General features: G+C 37.4%; 1 protein-coding gene across 4 annotated transcripts in view; it reads left to right on the forward strand.

Moving 5' to 3' along the window:
* Window positions 1-20895, forward strand: part of ABCD2 (ATP binding cassette subfamily D member 2) — an 88748-nt gene that overhangs the window by 66944 nt on the left and 909 nt on the right. For 3 of the 4 annotated variants that reach the window (XM_068971305.1, XM_068971306.1, XM_068971308.1), the window contains 2 exons: window positions 3526-3610; window positions 11819-11944. In XM_068971305.1, coding sequence (XP_068827406.1) covers window positions 3526-3610; window positions 11819-11944 — 211 coding nt within the window. The remainder of the gene's footprint in view (window positions 1-3525; window positions 3611-11818; window positions 11945-20895) is intronic. The other variant, XM_068971307.1, reaches the window with a different exon arrangement.

The raw sequence follows: 20895 nt of genomic DNA on the forward strand, positions 1-20895 counted from the left end.
TTGTCATTTTCAGTTCCTGTCTTGTTCATTTCCGTTTATTTGTGTTTTAGTTCTTCTAGGGCTTTGCTAAACTTTTCTTATATATTTTCAATCCATGCCTCCAGTCTGTTTCTAAGATCTTGGATCATCTTCACTATCATACTCTGAATTCTCTTTCAGATAGATTGCTTATCTCTTCTTCATTTAATTGTTCTTGTAGGTTTTAATCTTGCTCCTTCATCTGCAACATATCTCTTTGTTACCTTTCTTTTTTTCCCCCTCAAAGTTTTGTGTTTATGATCTGCTTTCCAGGCTGCAGGGTCACAGTTCCTCTTGCTTCTGGTATCTGTCCCCTGGTAGATGAGGTTGATCCAGAGACTTGTGCTGTTATCCTCTTAATGAGGGTTAGACTATTGTTGTGGTAACCAGAGCCTGCCCTGGATATTGAGTGGGGCCTCCCCTTTGCTCTTTAGTTGTCACTGCCCTGTCATAGGTGGAGTCGGCTTCCTAGTTGTTGGAGTAGAAGCTCCCAGATTTGCTTCTTAGCTGTGTTTCTGATCTGTGGTGCAAAGTAGGCAGGGTTGGAGCACTCCTACTGGGAGGGAAGCTACTGAGCATCCCTCCTTTGGAGCTACTCTTCTGTGGTGTACTCTGCCGTGTGATCTTTCACCCATTGTGCAGACCCTCGGACTATACTGATCTTAGCATTGCCATGCTAGCATTTGACCCTGGTGTCTCTTAGAGATTTCTTTCACCAGGCCATCGGAGTAGATCCACTGAAGTCCAGCCCCAAGATTGCAATAATCATGGATCTGGACCATTTGTGGGTATTAGGTGCTCAGTCGTGCTCAGTTGCTCAGTCATGTCTGTCTCTTTGTGACCCCATGGACTGTAGTCCACCAGGTTCTGCTGTCCATGGAATTTTTATGCAAGAACATGGGAGTAGGTTGCTATTTCATACTCCAGGAATCTTCCTGAGCAAGAGACTGAACCCTCGTCTTTTGTATCTCCTGCATTGGTAGGAAGTTTCTTTACCAATGCACCATCTATGAAGCTACCAGGTGTTATAGGGGTAGCTCAGACTTTAGCCTGGCACAAGCCACCAAGTGTACATGCATGTTAAGTCACTTCAGTTGTGCCTGACTCTTGCAACCCTGTGGACTATAGCCTGCTAGGTTCCTTTGTCCATGGGATTCTCCAGACAACACTACTGGAGTGGATTGCCCTGCTTCCAGGGGATCGTCTCAACCCAGGGATTGAACCCACATCTTTTATGTCTCTTGTATTGGTGGGTGGGTTCTTTACCTCTAGTGCTACACCTGCTAAAACTAGGTCTGTCTTGGCTGTGGGAGCACTTATCTGTTCAGATGTTTTGTAGGTGCTGAGTTTTTACCAAGCTGTTTGTGACGGTTTCAATTTGTTCACCTGCAAGGAAAAATTTCAGCTTTTCTTCTTAAATTGAGTGGCCCCTGGGACTTAGCTTTGGCTTTAACTCCACCTGTGAATGTAAGTTGCACACAGGGATCTACTCCCAAGGCTGCCCTGGAGCACTTTGGTCTGCCCCAGTGAGGACAAGGCCCAGAGGTGGCACAGCTGCCAGCGTCATGGGAGGCAACAGGTGCACGAAGGGGTTGGAAGTTGTAAGAGATCTGGCCCAGTCACAGGTTCACAGGGAACCTGATGGCCGTGATGCGGGAGATCCAGCCCTGGTGGGAGGCTTTCCTACCACCTGGTGGCAGGCACATGAGGGTTAGCCCTGGGTGATCTTTCCAAGCAATCAGCGGGGGCTTTTCCTAGCTCCTAGCAGAAGGTGAGCTGGGGCCAGCCCTGGCAGGGACTTTTCCTAGAGTTTGGCCACAGGTAAAAAAAGGATTAGCCCCGGCAGGAGCCTTTTCTAGTGCCTAGTGGCAGGCATGAGACAGCTCACCCTGGTGGGGTATAAGTAGGGACTGACAGGAGAGAGGCTGCAAAGACAGCTCCACCCCCTACATGTCACTCAACAATGGCTCCTTGCTTCTGTGGTAGTGCAGGTTTCCTTCACAAGTATTCCCAGTTATGGACTTTCTCATCCCCATCCCTCCAGGCTGTCCTGTCTGCTTGCATCCAGCAGCGGTCCTCTCCTCAGCTTCTCTCCCATTGCCTGTGTCCCAGCACTCAATGCCCATGCACACGGACAGACATGAGTCTCAGGCTCGGAGGGGCAAGGCTGTGGCACAGACTGTGTAGGGCTCACTGTGTCCTGCCTGCCAGACCGGCTGTTTCACTCCCCTCCGACAGGCCCAGATGATTTCCTTCTGTCCCGACCAATCTGCCCCTCCACAAGGGGGTTTCGCTGGATGCAGGAACTTCTCAGCTTCTTCAGATCCCCCACCTAGAAGCAGATCCTATCCCACTTCCTGTCCTCTTTTTCCCTTCTGTCGTCTTGCATGGTTCCACATGGATCTTTCTTGTCCTTTCCAGTGTCCAAGGTCTTCTCCTAGTGTTCAGCCAGTGCTCTGTGAGAACTGTTCCATCTGTAGATGTATTCTTGATGCATCTGTGGGGAGAGATGAACTCCTTGTCCTCCTACTTCTCTGCCATCTTGCTTTTCCCTATACTAGTATGTATTGATCTAACTTTTTAAAAAAAATCTAACTATTTTTTAGAAAATAGACTTGCTTTTTGAATAAATAACCAACAGAAAGTATTTATGATGTTGTTAGAGATGGAACAGGTAAATTGTAAAACATGAAGATACATCTATATATAAATCCTAGCTCTAATATATAGCTGTATAAATTTTGATATATCAATTTCTTCATGAATTTCAGTTTATCCACTTATAAAATAACACTAATAATAGGAACCTCATAAGGTTATGAAATATACAATGAAAATTGTGAAAAGTACAACTCATATCAAGTGCCCAGCTGATGGAAGCCATTTAAATAAGCTCCTTTCATATCTTTTGTAGACTTTGTAATGTGTGTGTGTGCTCAATCACTTCACTTATATCCTACTCTTTGCAACCCTGTGGACTGTATCCTGCTAAGCTCTTCTGTCCATGGGATTCTCAGGCAAGAATACTGGAATAGGTTGCCATCCCCTCTTCCAGGGGATCTTCCAGACTCAGGGATCAAACCTTTGTCTCTTGCACGACAGGCAGATTCTTTACCCACTGAGCCATCCGAGAAGCCCAGACTTTGTAATAGACCTATGCAAATTTGTTGGTCTTTTCTCCTACCCCCCTGAAAAATAAGTCTAAGTATACCAACTCTTTGGAGACATTAAAAAATAAACACCTTTTCAAAGTGTCAGTATTTAGAATTCTTAGAATATGTTCTGTCAGTATAAGTAATTATTACTGTTAAAAAATATCAAATCTAAGACCAAGTGCTTAAACATAAGTCACTCTGGTATATCCAGGCATATGTTTGGTGAAATATCAGGTTCTTTGTGTAATAGCTTAAACTTGCTAAGAATCACTCATCTAGGTAAAAACCGTAAAAGATGCTCTCTTTGGTTAAAAGATGCTTTATAAAATATGTATTTTTATATATTTTAAAGGATGGGATGCTATTACGGACTGGAAAGATGTCTTATCAGGAGGAGAAAAGCAAAGAATGGGCATGGCTCGCATGTTTTATCATAGGTAAGTGTATTATACTCAAGTTACAATTGATACTATTCTATTATTGTAATCAAAAAATGTTCAGATAGGATCCCTTGTCCTTATTTGGTTTGAAAATATATTTCTGAAAAGCTAGTGCTTAGAATTTATAGTATTTACATTTCTTAGGTTGTTTTTTAATATGACAGAAATCTCCAAGTGTTTGTTCTATTTATTTTATGTTGAGTAATGTTAGATGACAAAGTTAAATTTTTATGTGTCCTAAGTTTGAAAGTGGGATATTACTAATTTTAAAATGTGAAGAATAGATAACCACTATGATGCTGTTGTGAACACAGTAGGTAGACATTCAGTGGAAGTGAAAGTCGCTCAGGTGTGTCCAACTCTTTGCAACTCCATAGACTGTAGCCCTCCAGGCTCCTTGGTCCGTGGAATTCTCCAGGCCAGAATACTGGAATAGGTAACTGTTTCCTTTTCCAGGGGATCTTCCCAACCCAGGGATCAGACCCAGATCTTCTGCATTGCAGGCAGATTCTTTACCATTTGAGCCACCAGGGAAGCCCAGATATTCAGTAATACTTCTCAATTATATTATTAAATTAAAACTAAATTAAATTTCTAATCAGTCAGTGGCCTATAAAACTTAATAGTGTTCTTGAGAGGAGGCATATCTAATGGAGAAAGGAACCAACCAGCATAAGTCTTAATGGACTCAGAAATAAAGAGATGCAGGAAATAATTTCTCTTGATAAAACTTTTCTATTTCTAACCAGCTTCATAGCCTTTTGGTTCAAAGTATCAAGCACAAGACAATGGAAAGAAATATTGAAGCTATTATGATTGTTCCTTTTTTTTTTTATCCTATTCTGCTGTGAAAAATAAATTCCTATTTTAATGTTAGGCCTCTGGCAATGAGAACCTAAATTGTTACTTTCAATACTTATATCTTGGGCAATAAAGTTATGTACATGGATGGCTGAGTGGACCATAAGCTGGGCACATGCAATACTCTTGCAGAAGTTGCAGTGGAAGCAGTAAAACTTCTGTAGGGAACTTTTAAAAGCTGATAAAAAATGAAAAAAAAAATCAACTAAGCCTCATTAAACACTTAGTAACAAGTTGGCTATCAATTTTTTAGAAATCTTTTATTATGGAAAAGCCATTAAAAGTTCATCAAAAAAGAGAATATTGTAAGATGAACCCTATATTCCTATCACACTGATTCAACAAATCTAATTTTTGCAGCACTTGATTTACATATTTTTTTATATAAAGCATTGTGAAACAAATCCAAAATCATGGAATTTTCCATGAAATATTTTGACATCAATCTCTGAAATATTAGGATATTTTCTTACATTAAATACCATAATCATCATTAGTACAGTTGACAATAATCATTTAAAATTATTTCATACCTGGTTCATATTCAATTTCCCTGATAGTCTAAAAAATATCTTTTTATACTTGGTTTATTCAAACCAAGATCCAAACAACTTTTATGTATTGAATTTTGTTGTTATATATCTCTTAATTATTTTTTAATTTAAAGAGTTGTTTCTTCTCCCTGCCTCTGTGCCCCTCCTATCTTTTATGCTATTGACTTGTTGAAGAAACTAGGTCAGTTGTCCTTTAAGAACGTTGTCCTTTCAAGATTGATCTGATTGTTTCCTCTTGAGATTTCATTACCTCTTTCCTCAATCTAATATTTTTCTTATAAACTGGAAATTAGAGCTCAAAACTTGATTATATTTAGGTTCAGCCATTTTTGTTAAGAATATAACATGTAATATTTATCACTGAAAAAATAATGTATAGTTTAAACAACTTTATTAAATACAATTATGTGTTTATATTATAGAAGTAGAAAATTTAGATGAGTAAAAAGAAAAAATTCTGTTTTACTACTTGTAGCACATAAAATTTTAGTATAGTTTTTTCTCTATTTTAGTATACAAAAGTTGGTTGTTATTTTTAACTTTTTAATATGTAACTATTTTCATAAAGTATAGTACAGTTTATATTCCTCTTTTTTTTCTTTTTGGCCATACCACATGGCTTGTGGAATCTTAGTTCCCTGACCAGGGATTGAATTCAGGCCCCAGCAGTGAAAGCACTGAGTCCTAACAACTGGACCACAAGGGAATTCCCTGTATCCCTCTTTTTATTTTGTATCCTATTATGTGTATTACTATATAATAGCTAGCCAAGGTTTGTTTATTGTTATTATCATTATTATAACATTATGTACCAAATACATAAATGTATTTCAGTATTCAATTCAATGAATTCTGATAAATGTATATACAATACATAATCAATATCCCAATTAAGATAAAGAATGATTCTATCACCCTAGAAAGTCCCTCATGCCCCTTTCCAGTCAAATCTTTCCATAGACAATTTCTGTTTCCATTTCTAATGAATAAATTAGTTCTCCAGTTCTACAACTTCATGTGTGTGTGTGTTTGTCGCTCAGTTATGTCCAACTCTTTGCGACCCCATGGACTGTAGCTCACTAGGCTCCTCTCTCCATGGAATTCTCCAGGCAAGAATACTGGAGTGGGTTGCCATTCCATCCTTCAGGGGGTCTTCCCAACCCAGGGATCAAACCCAGGTCTCCCACATTGTGGGCAGATTCTTTACTGTCTAAGCCACCAGGGAAGCCCCAAAATTAAATCATACAATATGTATTATTTTGTGTTATAGCTGGAGTTTATAAATGAGAAAAATGTTGTGTAATAATATAGTATTTTAATAATATAAATGGTTAGTTCAAGGATAAGGCAAACTAAAAAGTATAAACCAAAGTTTGCAAACTCTGAATTTTTAGTGAAGTATATTTTACAACGACTTTTTTGAGATAATGTGGTGAGATTCAAGAGTAAACTTTGTAGTATGAAATTTATGACTAGCTGTTAACCACTATTACCTTGAATCTGTTTGTGCTTTGTCGATAAATATTCAGTAATATGATCCCCCGTACAATTGGTGAAATGTGACATGATGGTGGTTTTCTTGCTCAGTGATGTCTGACTCTTGCAATCCCATGGACTGTGACCTGCCAGGCTCCTCTGTCCATGGGATTCTCCAGGCAAGAATACTGGAGTGGGTTGCCATTTGCTTCTCCAGTTGAATCTTCCCAACCCAAGAATCAAACCCAGGTCTCCTGCGTTGCAGGCAGTTTCTTTACCAACTGAACTACAACTGAAACCTGAAACGTAAAATGATGGAACGTAATATGTGGCTGTAAATTTCTCATTATGTCAGTGTGATAATAAGATAAAAAGCAAATGGCATTAATAAAAGATGCTAACCTAAAGAGATTTTTAAGTGCCTATAACTTAAATACTTGATACTCATGTATCTAAAATACTTTGGGTATAAAATGATACTGAATTAAAAATGCTAAAGCCAGTGAAGAACCTCCACTGTTGGTGGAAATGTAAATTGGTACAGCTGCTGTGGAAAACAGTGTGCAGGTCCCTTAGAAAACTAAAAATAAAATTACCATATGGCCCAGCAATCACACTGCTGGGCATATATCTGTACAAAACTGATATTCAAAAAGACACACACCCCAGTATTCATAGCAGCGCTGGTCACAATAGCCCAGACATGGAAACAACCTAAATGTCCATCTATAGATGAAAGGATAAAGACTTCCCTGGTGGCTCAGATGGTAAAGCGTCTGCCTGCAATACGGGAGATCCAGGTTTGATCCCTAAGCTGGGAAGATCTCCTGGAGAAGGAAATGGCAACCCACTCCAGTATTCCTGCTTGGAGAATCCCAGGGACGGAGGAGCCTGATAGGCTACAGTCCATGGGGTTGCAAAGAGTCGAACACGACTGAGCGACTTCACTTCTTCACTTCACATCTATACAATGGAATACTTCTCAGCCATAAAAAAAAAAAAAAAAGAAATAATGCCATTTGCAGCAACACAGATGCAACTAGAGGTTATCATACTAAATGAAGTAAGTCAGAAAGAGAAAGCAAATACCATATGAGGTCATTCATATGTGGAATCTAAAAGATGACACAAATAAACCTATCTATGAAGCAGAAACGTATTCATTAACAGAGAGAACTGATTAGTGCTTGCTAGGAGAGAGAATTTGTGGGGACAGACTGAAGAGAAGGTAGGGGTTAGCAGATGTGAGCTTTTATGTATATAATGGATAAACAAGAGGGTCCTGCTGTATGGCAAAAAGAACTATGTTCACTATCTTATGATAAGCCATAATGGAGAAGAATATAAAAAAGAATATATGTATACTATTTTATTATAGTTGATTTACAATGTTATATTAATTACTCCTGTACAACAAAGTGATTCAGATATATATATGTATGTATACATATATATCTGAATATATATAGGAAATGGCAACCCACTCCAGTATTCTTGCCTGGGAAATCCCATGGACAGAGGACCCTTGTTACAGTACCTGGGGTCACAAAGAGTCAGATATGACTAAGCAACTAAACATACACACATATATGTGTGTATATATATATCTGAATCACCTTGCTATATAGGAGTAATTAATGTAACATTGTAAATCAACTTAAAAAAAATTTTAAAACCCAGTGAAGGAAAAGTATAATAATGAGAAATTGCCTCCTTTCTTTCTCAAAGGATTAATAAGAAGATTTGAATTATAATGAGAAAGACTTGAGCTAACAACTAAAGTGGAGAACTTTAGCAAGGAGAATTATGTGTCAAAATCAGTCTTTTTGAGAGGATTTTAATTTTAATGTTTAAAAATGATTGGAAAAGTTCCATCTTATAGGAAATAGATTAGATCCTTCTTAAGCCTCCTCTTCTGATGATGTACCCAAATAAAAATGTGAGAAACAGTGTTATCTAATGTTTTACTTAGTTATATCAGTTTCAGCTTATAGTCACTGCTTAATATATTTACATGTGTGTATGCATGCATGTGCACGCGCACACACACACACACACCACAAAACCAGCCCTACCAAGGAAACAAAATATCTTACATCTGCTAGGCTAGGAGTTGCTATGACAACAGAGTGTAAGAAATATATGTTTTTTTTCTAATTCTAAAATGGCATCTCGTCTGTTTACCTCAAAGCACTCTAAAAAATAAGACACAATACAATAACTTATTACTAAAAATAGAGTTATACAAAAAAATAAAATTTTATTCCAAACCTCTCTGTTTTATACTTCCTTCTATCCTCTATCATTTTTACTTAAAAAAAATCATCCACAAACAGAAATAAACTCTGAAACAAATAATTCTTAATACTTTAACCTGAACAGTAACCAAAAGCTAACCAGTTAAACCACTTCTGTTGTCAAGGGGAAACTGCAGTGATCTTTATTTCTTTGTGTGGAGAGCTGATATTAAAATCAAATGTGGTGTTAAAGTTGGGTTTGGCTGCTATATCTATTATCCTTACGTTTAGTTACTTTGGCTATGCCGGGTCATTGGTGCTGCATGAGGGCTTTCCCGAGTTGTGGTGAGCAGGAGCCGCCCTTTGTTGCAGGGCATGGACTTCTCGTTATGATGGCTGCTCTTGCTGCAGAGCACAGGTCTAGGCACATGGGCTTCCGGAGTGCAGGCTCAGCAGTTGTGGCGTATGAGCTTGCTGCTCCATGGCATGTGGGAGCCTCCTGGACCGGGGATCAAACCAGTGTCCCTTGCATTGCAAGGTGGACTGTTAACCACTGGACCACCAGGGAAGCCCTCTGTTATCCTTGACAGCCACCCCCCCCCCGCAAGAGGAAACAGGATCTTATTAATAAACAATCCATCAAACTACTAGGAAAACAGTTTGAAGTGCCAAATATTTTTGCTGAATGAGAAATTACTACTGGTTTCAATTTTTATCTTTTCTTCATCATTTTATTTTATTCTTTTACAGTGTATTTTTTCCTGAAGCATGGTTGATTTACAATGTTGTATTAATTACTCCTGTACAGCAAAATGATTCAGCTATACATAAATGTGTGTGTATATATATATTCTGTTTTAAAAAATTAATCTCCATTTTATGGTTTGTCATATGATACTGAATATAGTTCTCTTACTATACAGTAGAATCTTCTGTTTATCCTTTCCATGTATAACAGCTTACATCTGCTTAACCCCAACCTCTCACACCTTCCCTCCCCCATCCTTCCCCTTTGGCAACCATAAACAAGTTCTCTATGTCCATGAGTCTGTATTTCACAGATAGGTTCATGTTCATATAAAATATAATAGCAAATGGTATTTGTCTTTCTCCGGCTGTCTTTACTTAGTATGATAATCTCTGGTTGCATCCATGTTGCTGAAAATAGCATTATTTCATTATTTTTTTTATGGCTCAATACTATTTCATTTTGTGGAACACACCAAATCTTCTTTATCCATTCATCTGTCCCTATTTGTTTAGGTTGCTTCCATGTCTTGGCTATTGTAAACAGTGCTGCTTTGATCATAAGAGTGCATGTATCTTTTCAAATTATAGCTTTATCTAGGTATATGCCCAGGATTGGGATTGCTGGATCATGTGTGCTTCCCTGGTTGCTCAGACCATAAAAAATCTGCCTGCAGTATGGGAGACCTGAGTTTGATCCCTGGGTCAGGAAGATCCCCTGGAGAAGGGAATGGCAACCCACTCCAGTATTCTTGCCTGGAGAATTACATGGACAGAAGAGCCTGGCAGGCTGCAGTCCATGAAGTCGCAAAGAATCAGAAATTACTGAGCGACTAATACACACACACAGAAACTTTAATTTTAGCTTTTTGAGTAATCTTAATACTGTTTTCCATCATCACTGTACAAATTTACATTCCTACAAACAGTATAAGTAAGATGTTTGCATTTTTCTTCACACCCTCTCCAACATTTATTATTTGAAGACTTTTTCATGATAGCTGTTCTGACTGATGTGAGTTGGTACCTCATTGCAGTTTTGACTTGCATTTCTCTAATAATTAGAGATAATTAGATGAGCCTCTTTCCATGTACCTATTGACCATGGGTATGTCTTCTTTGGAGAATTATCTATTTATGTCTTCTGCCCATGTTTTGGTTGGGTTATTTTTTGTTGTTATTGAATCATAGGAGTTGTTTGTGTGTTTTAGAAATTAAGCCCTTGTCAGTCGTATCATTTACAATGACTTTTCTCCCAGTCCCTAGATTGTCTTTTAATTTTTCTTATGTTTTTCTTTGCCATGCAAAAGCTTACAAGTTTGATTAGGTCTCATTTGTTTATTTTTGCTTTTATTTCTATTGTTTTGGGAGACTGACTTAAGAAAACATTGATTTATGTCAGAGAATGTTTTGTCTGTGTTCTCTACTAAAAGTTTTGTGGTGTCTTCTCTTGTATTTAACTCTTTAAGCCATTTTGAGTCTTTTTTTGCATGTGGTGTGAGGCTGTGTTCCAATTTTATTGATTTACATATGGCTGTCCAACTTTCCCAATACCACTTGCTGAAGAGACTATATTTTCCCCATTGTGTATTCTTGCCACCTTTGTCAAAGATTATCCATAGATATGTGAGTTTATTTCTGGGCTCTATTCTGTTCCATTGACAGAAAGAAGACAGAGAAAGGAAAAAATGATAAAGAGTTAGAGGGTGAAAATGAAAGGAAGAGAGTAAACAGAAGTATATGGTGGCAAAGTCAGGTGCCTCTGATGGTAGTAGATAGTCATTTCCAGAGAAAAAAACTGAGCTAGTGGAAAAAATGCTCTAAATTTGTCGTATTAGCCATACTTACTTTTGCAGAGTCTTAGATCAACAAAATTCTATCGATAGTGATTAAGTATTTACATTATTGATAAAATTATCTCAATAAATGTTTGCAAACAGAATTGTGACATGATCGATAATTAGCTACTAAAATGTATTTTTCATGTAATTAGAACCTTGTCACCAAGAATGAACTGTCTTTTGCAGCAAGGTTCTTTCAGTGACCTGTCATCTTTCTTCTGCCTCATAGTCATGATTCACCAATCTGCAATTAAGCTTATTGTATTATGAGCAAATATCTAAAAAATCTGTTTAAAATCTAAGAAGAATATGAAATTATATTCCAAACAAGGGGGAATGACTTGCTTTTTTTGCTTTATCATTTGTCATCTTAAACATGTCATTATTCTCTTTTCTCCTTTAAAGTTGTTAACATTGCAGTTTATATTGCCAAATAAAGGTTTATAATTCAAAATGAAAATTATTAATTTATTTGTGCTTATTTTTAAGACCAAAATATGCATTGCTAGATGAATGCACCAGTGCTGTCAGCATTGATGTTGAAGGAAAGATATTTCAGGCTGCAAAAGGAGCTGGAATTTCCCTACTTTCTATAACACACAGGCCTTCACTTTGGTAAGTGTTTCCAATGCTCATTTATGATAAATGATTTTTCTTTTTGTTTCTTAAAGAATGACTTTCCTAAACTTTTTACCCTAGAGCATAAGATATTTCAATTATTTTCCACCTGCATTTCAGTTAAGGTTAAACTATGTCTAAGAGAGTAAAATCACTCTTTTTTAAGCTAAAAGTTGGAGTTCCTATACTTGATAATATATGACAGAAATTACTAATCTTTTCCATATGCTTTTCAAAATTGTATTTATTTATTTTATTTCTGGCTGCACGAGGTCTTTGTTGTTGCACATGGGCTTTCCTTAGTTGCAGTAGGAACTAAGCAGGGCCTACTCTCTAGTTATGGTATGCGGACTTCTCATTACAGTGACTTCTGTTGTTGCAGAGCATGGGCTCCAAAGTGTGCGGGCTTCAGTAGCTGCTGCTCCCAAACTCAGTAATTGTGTGTGTGGGCTGTAGAGTACAGCCTCAGTAGTTTTGGCACACAGGTTTAATTGTTCCACAGCCTGTGAATTCTCTCTGGATCAGCAATTGAACCAGTGTGCCCTGCATCAGCAGGTGGATTCTTAACCACTAGACAACCAAACAAGTCTATTCATATACTTTTGAGTAACTCTCTTTAGGTTTTAAATTTCCAAAACTTTGACCTCCCAGTGGGTGTGGGACCTTACCAACATTAAATTGAAAACTATCTCAAGAGAAAAATTAGAGTGTATAAACTGAGCTTTCCCCCCTGCTTTGTCTTAACAAAAAAATGAACAGACATTTTTTGTAAATAATATTTAATAAAACTTAATGGAATTTTCTCTTTTTTAAAAAATGATCACCATTTTTATCATCCCCTTGTGTTTTTGTTGATTCCTCATCATCATAAGAGTCACTAATGCAGATTCAACACCTATTCTATTCCAAGCTTATTTTATTTAAGCCTAATAGCAACCTTATAGAGTATAGGTAGCCCAATTTTTCCCATTATACAGATGAATAAACTGAGAACTAGAAAATGAGGAACATAATTTTCTATGATCATATTCTCTATACCCTCCTCTATTGCGCTACTTATTATAAGGAACACGAAAGGTATCTCATGCATGATTCATAAAAAACTTTAATTCTCACTACATTCTACTGCCTACATTTGCTTTTCTGTTTCATCAATCAAAATCTTTTCCTTTGACATGTTAGTAGGTATATAGTGAACTCTGCATGCTATGGCTTCCTATTTCCCAAGGGATAGGCAGGATTCCTCCTCTCTGACTGGAGCATTCTGTAGCATGTGGCTGATCACATTTGTGCCAAAACTGTCATTATATACATGACTTCAAACCTAGACTAAATAGCAAGCTTTAAGTTAATGCTTACCTTAATATTTACCTTATAGAGTATGTTTATTTAAGACTGTGAGTAAGTTGAGTGTTCAGTTTAGATCAGATTTTATTTGTTCAAAGTTCTTTGACTCTGAATTCTACTTTTGAGAGGATAATCTATTTCCTCTCAAATCTACTATTTGAGAGGATAATCACTTTATTTAAACATTCAGATTTTTTATATTTTTCTTTCTCAAAGTTTACCTGAAAATAGAGAATTTCATGAAGTGATCTTTTCTATAGAATTTTGTAGTTTGTCTCTCTGTTGTTAAAAATATTAATCAGCATCTAGAATGATAGGACCCTGATTTGCCAATCTCCCCAGAGGCAGTCTGGGTCTGGTCCAGGATGAGTTACAGTCCATGTCGATGAGTGATATCTATGACCTTCTCTTGGAGAGAACCAACAGGAATTGGTTTAATACAATTACGACATATGCCTGTGAAGCCAGACTTGTAGAACTCTTGAGTCCTTTCTAACACAGTCCTGGTGTTTCGCTAACCTCTATCAATGAGTTTATTATGCATTCTTGTCATTTAGTTCCTATTCAAGTAGCCTAAAGTGGCGTTGGAAGCTTTTTTTTTTTTTTTCATTTTAGAACAAAGAGGTTTTTGTTGTTGTTGTTTTTAAGACTTTTCTTTTTTTAAAAAAAGTTTTAGGTTCATAGAAAAATTGAACATACAGAAATATGCCCATACTCTCTGTCCCTATACATGTATAGCCTCCTCCATGATCGACATCGCCCTCCAGAGTGGTATAATTGTTACAATTGATGAACCTATACTGACACATTTTTAGCATCCAAAGTCTGTAATTTTCCTTAGGATTCACTTACTGTTGTGCATTGTATAGATTTGGACAGATTTATAAATACATGTGTCTACCATAATAGTCATACACGACTGAGACTGCACACTTGCAGGCTCAATTCAGTTTATGGTCAGTTCAGTTCAGTTCAGTCGCTCAGTCGTGTGCGACTCTGCACAGCCCCATGGATGCAGCTGCATGCGATTTCCCTGTCCATTACCAACTGCCAGAACTTACTCAAACTCATGTCCATTAGGTCAGTGGTGCAATCCAACCATCTCATCCTCTGTCATCACCTTTTCCTCCTTCCTTCATTCTTTCCTAGCATCAATGTCTTTTCCAATGAGTCACTTGTTTTCATCAGGTAGCCAAAGTACTGGAGTTTCAGCTTCAGCATCAGTTCAGTTCAATTCAGTTTAATTGCTCAGTCGTGTCTGACTCTGCGACTGCATGGACTACAGCACACCAGGCCTCCCTGTCCATCACCAACTCCCAGAGTTTACTCAAACTCGTGTCCAGTAAGTTGGTGATGCCATCCAACCGTCTCATCCTGTCACCCCGTTTTCCCACCTTCCATCTTTCCCAGCATCAGGGTCTTATCAAATGCATCAGTTCTTTGTATCAGGTGGCCAAAGTATTGGAGTTTCAGCTTCAACATCACTCCTTCCAATGAATATTCATGACTGATTTCCTTTAGGATGGACTGGTTGAATCTCCTTGCAGCTCAAGGGACTCACAAGAGTCTTCTTCAACCCCACAGTTCAAAAGCATCAATTTTTCAGTGTTCACCTTTCTTTATAGCCCAACTCACATCCATATATGACTACTGGAAAAACCATAGTTTTGACTAGATGGACCTTTGTTGGCAAAGTAATGTCTCTGCTTTTTAATCCTCTGTCTAGGTTGGTCATAGCTTTTCTTCGAGGAAGCAAGCATCTTTTAATTTCATGGCTGCAATCACCATCTGCAATGATTTTGGAGCCAAAAAAAATAGTCTCTCACTGTTTTCATTGTTTCCCCATCATTTGCCATGAATGGATGGCACCAGATGCCATGATGTCTGTTTTCTGAATATTGAGTTTTAAGCCAGTTTTTTCACTCTCCTTGTTCACTTTCATCAAGAGGCTTTTTAGTTCTTTTTTGCTTTCTGCCATAAAGGTGGTATCATCTGCATATCTGAGGTTATTGATAGTTCTCCTGGCAATCTTGATTCCAGCTTGTGCTTCCTCCAGCCCAGCATTTTGCTATATCATTCTGCATATAAGCTAAATAAGCAGGGTGACAATAGATAGCCTTGATGTACTCCTTTCCCGATTTGTAACCAGTCTGTTGTTTGATGTCCAGTTCTAACTGTTGCCTCTTGACCTGCATACAGATTTCTCAGGAGACAGGTCAGGTGGTCTGGTATTCCCATCTCTTGAAGAATTTTCCACAGTTTGTTGTGATCCACACAGTCAAAGACTTTGGCATAGTCAATAAAGAGAAGTAGATGTTTTTCTGGAATTCTCTTGTTTTTTCTATGATCCAGCTGATGTTGGCAATTTGATCTCTGGTTCCTCTGCCTTTTCTAAACCCAGCTTGAACATCTAGAAGTCACAGTTCATGTACTGTTGAAGCCTGGCTTGGAGAATTTTGAGCATTATTTTGCTAGCATGTGAGATGAATTCAATTGTGCGGTAGTTTGAGCATTCTTTGGCATTGCCTTTCTTTGGGGTTGGGATGAAAACTGACCTTTTCCAGTCCTGTGGCAATTGCTGAGTTTTCCAAATTTGCTATCATATTGAGTGCAGCACTTTCACAGCATCATCTTTTAGGATTTGAAATAGCTCATAGGGAACTGGAATGCAAAATTAGGAAGTCAAGAGATACTTGAGGTAGCAGTCCAGTTTGGTCTTGGTGTACAAAATGAATCAGGGGAAAGGCTAACATACCAAGAGAATGCACTGGTAATAGCAAACACCCTCTTCCAACAATACAAGAGAAGACTCTACACATGGACATCACCAGATGGTCAACACTGAAATCAGATTGATTATATTATTTGCAGCCAAAGATGGAGAAGCTCTATACAGTCAACAAAAACAAGACCAGGAGCTGACTGTCGCTCAGATCATGAAATCCTTATTGCCAAATTCAGACTTAAATTGAAGAAAGCAGGGAAAACCACCAGACCATAGATGTATGACCTAAATCAAACCCCTTATGATTATACAGTGGAAGTGAGAAATAGATTTAAGGAACTAGATCTGATAGATAGAGTGCCTGATGAACTATGGACGGAGGTTCCTGACATTGTACAGGAGACAGGGATCAAGACCATCCCCAAGAAAAAGTAATGCAAAAAAGGCAAAATGGTTGTCAGAGGGACCTTATAAATAGCGGAGAAAAGAAGAGAAGCTAAAGGCAAAGGAGAAAAGGAAAGATATACCCATTTCATTGCAGAGTTCCAAAGAATAGAAAGGAGAAATAAGAAAGCCTTCTTCAGTGATCAGTGCAAAGAAAGAGAGGAAAACAATAGAATGGGAAAGACTAGAGGTCTCTTCAGGAAAATTAGAGATACCAAGGGAACATTTCATGCAAAGATGGGCTCAATAAAGGACAGAAATGGTATGGATCTAACAGAAACAGAAGATATTAAGAAGACATGGCAAGAATACACAGAAGAACTGTACAGAAAAAATCTTAATGACCCAGATAATCATGATGGTGTGACCACTCACCTAAATCCAGACATCCTGGAATGTGAAGTCAAGTGGGCCTTAGGAAGCATGACAAATAACAAAGCTAGTGGAGGTGATGGCATTCCAGTTGACTGTTTTAAGTTTTAAAAGATGATGCTGTGAAAGTGCTGTCCTCAATATGTCCTCAAATTTGAAAAATGTATCCTTATAGTATTATACAGAGTATTTTGATTGCTCTAAAAATCCTCTGTGCTCTGCCATTTTATCTCTCTCCTCAACCCATGGATCATGAGTTCCAATCCCACAACTTCATGACAAATAGAAAGGGAAAAAGTGGAAGCAAAACAGATTTTATTTTCTTGGGCTCCAAATCACTGCAGATGGTGACTGCAACCATGAAATTAAAAGACTTGTTTCTTGGAAGAAAGCTAGACAGTGTATTAAACCTAGACAGTGTATTAAAAAGTAGAGACATCATTTTGCCAAAAAAGGTCCATCTAGTCAAAGCTCTGATTTTTCCAGTAGTCATGTATGGATATGAGAGTTGGACTATAAAGAAGCCTGAGCACTGAAGAACTGATGCTTTGAATTGTGGTGCTGGAGAATATTCTTGAGATTCCCTTAGGTTGCAAAGTGATCAAACTAGTCAATCCTGAAGGAAATCAACCCTGAATATTCATTGGAAGGACTGAGGCTGAAACTGAAATTCTAATATTTTTGTTCACCTGATGCAAAGAATCAACTCATTAGAAAAGACCCTGATGCTGGGAAAGATTGAGGGCAGGAAGAGAAGGGGGCCACAAAGGATGAGATGGTTGGATAGCATCACTGGCTCAATGGTCATGGGTTTGAGCAAGCTCTGGAGACAGTGAAGGACAGTGAAGCCTGGTGCCCTGCAGTCCATGGGGTTGCAAAGTGTTGGACACAACTTAGAGACTGAACAACAACAACATCAACTCCAGAAACCACTCATCTGTAATGTGTCCACAGTTTTTCCTGTCCCAGAATATCATGTACCTGGAACCATATAGTATGTAGCCTTTTCAGACTGGTTTCCTTAACTTAGTGATAATCATTTGTTTCCTCCATGTCTTTTCACAGCTTGATGCCTCATTTCTTTTTAGTGTTAAATAATATTTCATTGTTTCAATGTACAGTTTGTTTATCCATTCACCTACTGAAGATAGGCTTGGTTGCCTCCAAGTGTTAGCCATTATGAATAAAGATGTTATAAACATTCATATGCAGGTTTTTGTGTTAACATGCATTTTCTCAAGTCCTTTAAGTAAATATCAAGAAGTGAAGTTACTGGATTGTACTGGTAAGAGTATGTTTAGTTTTGTTAGAAACTACAAAACTGTATTCCAAAACAGCTATACCATTTTTCATTTCCACTAGCAATGAGAGCCCCTGGAGAAGGAAATGGCAACCCACTCCAGTATTCTTGCCTGGAGAATCCCATGGACAAAGGCGCCTAGCAGGCTACAGTCCATGGGTTTGCAAGAGTGGGACACAACTTAACAACTAAACCACCAAAAAACACTGAAAGAGAGTTCCTGTTGGTCCACAGCTTTGTCAGCTTTTGAAGATGTCAGTGTTCTGGATTTTGGCCATTTCAAACAGGTGTGTAGTAGACAAATTTTTAAATAAATAATAAAATCTAATTTCATACTTTCGAACCAAAAAACAAATGAACAAACATGTTTTTAATTGTAGCTACCTATAGTGTATTTCCCTGTAAACTAATAATCATGTTAGTTCTGATTTATGAACTAGTTTAGTCATTTTAGGTTATAGAAATCTATCATTTCTGATTATCCTTTCTTCCTACATGAAATTCTTATTTTCCCTGAAAAGATTTCATAAGAGGAAAAATATGTATTATATTTTCCTCCATACAACAAATGGGTAATTGTTGACTGTAAAGAGTAAAATCAATACTGTATCTGAAGACATCAAAAATTATAGAAGCTTATTAAATTATTTGATTCCTGAATAGAAGTACAATTTTATAATTACCACTATCCAATGCTTTATCTTATTTGTACAGAAAGTCTGCAGATTATTTCCAATAAGCCTCAGTTAAAATAGTTTTCTTTTAAATTCCTCTGACTAAAATAAACCCTGAAATAGTATTTTAGCACATAATATAGAACACAGGTCATAAAATAACAATATAGTTTCTTCCCCTGTGTAGAAACCAAATAATGTTGTAGGACTGGAATGATGAGCCAAACCTTCAATATACACTGAAAGTGGAAGCTGCTCAAGATCTGAACTACTGCATTCTGAAACTGTTCCTGGTTGAAGATTCATGGTTAGGAAAGTCCAAGAGAAGTTGACAATGAAGTAAACAAAATGATAGTTTTTTTCCTATTAATTCTCTTTCCTGTATCACTATCCTTCTTTTGTTTTTTCATTACTTTTGTTTTAGCTGTCATATTTTAATAGCAATATTGTCATTAAAAAAAAATTCCCTTCATGTAAGAACACATTCTTTTAATTTTTGCAAGGTCCCATCTGTTGGGAGGTCAAATTTTTGGAAAAGTTGAAACCCTAAAGATAGTTACTCAAAAGTATATGGGAAAGATTAATATCTGTCATATGATATCAAACATATGAACATCAGCCTTCAGCTTAAGAGTGATATTTACCCTTTTAGACATAGTTTAATTTAATTAGTTTAATTACCCCATCTTAATGGTAAAATCATCCAATCAAAATGTAATGAAACCCAAATTTCTATCAATCGATAAATAGACAAAATGTATAATACCATAAATGAAATATTATTCAGCCATAAAAATGAAGTACTAATAATACAACTTTTAGATCATTTGTTGGGTGGAAGAAGTCAGTAACAAAAAGCTGTTTTGTATGAGTCTGTATGTATGAAATATCCAGAATAGACAAATCTGCAGAGAGGAGCTTGGTCGTAGGCAGGGACTGAGCAGCAGAAGAAATGGAGATGGACTGCTAATGGGTATGAGGTTTCTTTTGGGAATGAAGAAATATTCTGGAATTGGATAGTGCTGATATTTGCATGAGGGTGTGACTATACCAAAAATCACTGAATTTTACATTCTAAAAGAATGAATTTATAATATATAAATGATATTTCAATTTTAGAAAGGAGGGTAAAGTGACCTGATAGATCCACACTGAGGATAGTAACCAATAACAATAAGAACTTAAAAGAAAACAAGAAGTAAGAAGACCTGTAAGGTAAAGGCATAAAAACTGAAGACACATAAGAACCTGTGCCACTTCAGCATAGTGTCAAGATGCAGTGGCTCAGCTGTGTGAGGCCAGATCTGCCAGGACTGCCTTCTTCAAACATACACCCTACAATTCCCAAAGAGTGGTAACCTTAACTTTCACTTAGGAAAAGGTTGTTTGCCTCCTGTTTCATCAGTAAAAATCATCTCTATACCTCTCTGAAATTCCTAGTTATGAACTTGAAACATGAGAAAAAGAGAGCAAATTATATGAAAGCATGAAACTGGCTTTAGAGGACTTCTATAAGTTCATTTTTAAAAAACATTTTAAACTTTGATTTTTGAGAAATTTTTCTTATGTTGACTAATTCATTCCCAAAGGATAGTGTATTTCCTTTATTCTTCTTAGTTACTTTCTTAATAACCTTTAAAATTTTTACTTTCTTGCCTCTGCTTCCTGTTCTTATTCCCATTCTAGTTCAGTTCAGTTCAGTCACTCAGTCATGTCCGACTCTTTGTGACCCCACGGACTGCAGCACATCAGGCTTCCCTGTCGATCACCAAGTCCCAGAGTTTACTCAAACTCATGTCCGTCAAGTTGGTAATGCCATCCAATCATCTCATCCTCTGTCGTTCCCTCCTTCTCCCATCTCAATCTTTCCCAGCATCAGGGTCTTTTCCCATGAGTCCGTTCTTCTCATCAGGTGGCCAAAAGATTGGAGTTTCAGCTTCAGTTTCAGTCCTTCCAATGAATATTCAGGGCTGATTTCCTTTAGGATGGACTGGTTTGATCTCCCTGCAGTCCAAGGGACTCTCAAGAGTCTTCTCCAACACCACAGTTCAAAAGCATCAATTCTTTAGCTCTCAGCTTTCTTTAT

Source organism: Capricornis sumatraensis, chromosome 4 (assembly GCF_032405125.1).
Source record: "Capricornis sumatraensis isolate serow.1 chromosome 4, serow.2, whole genome shotgun sequence".
In the NCBI taxonomy this organism is placed as follows: Eukaryota; Metazoa; Chordata; class Mammalia; order Artiodactyla; family Bovidae; genus Capricornis; species Capricornis sumatraensis.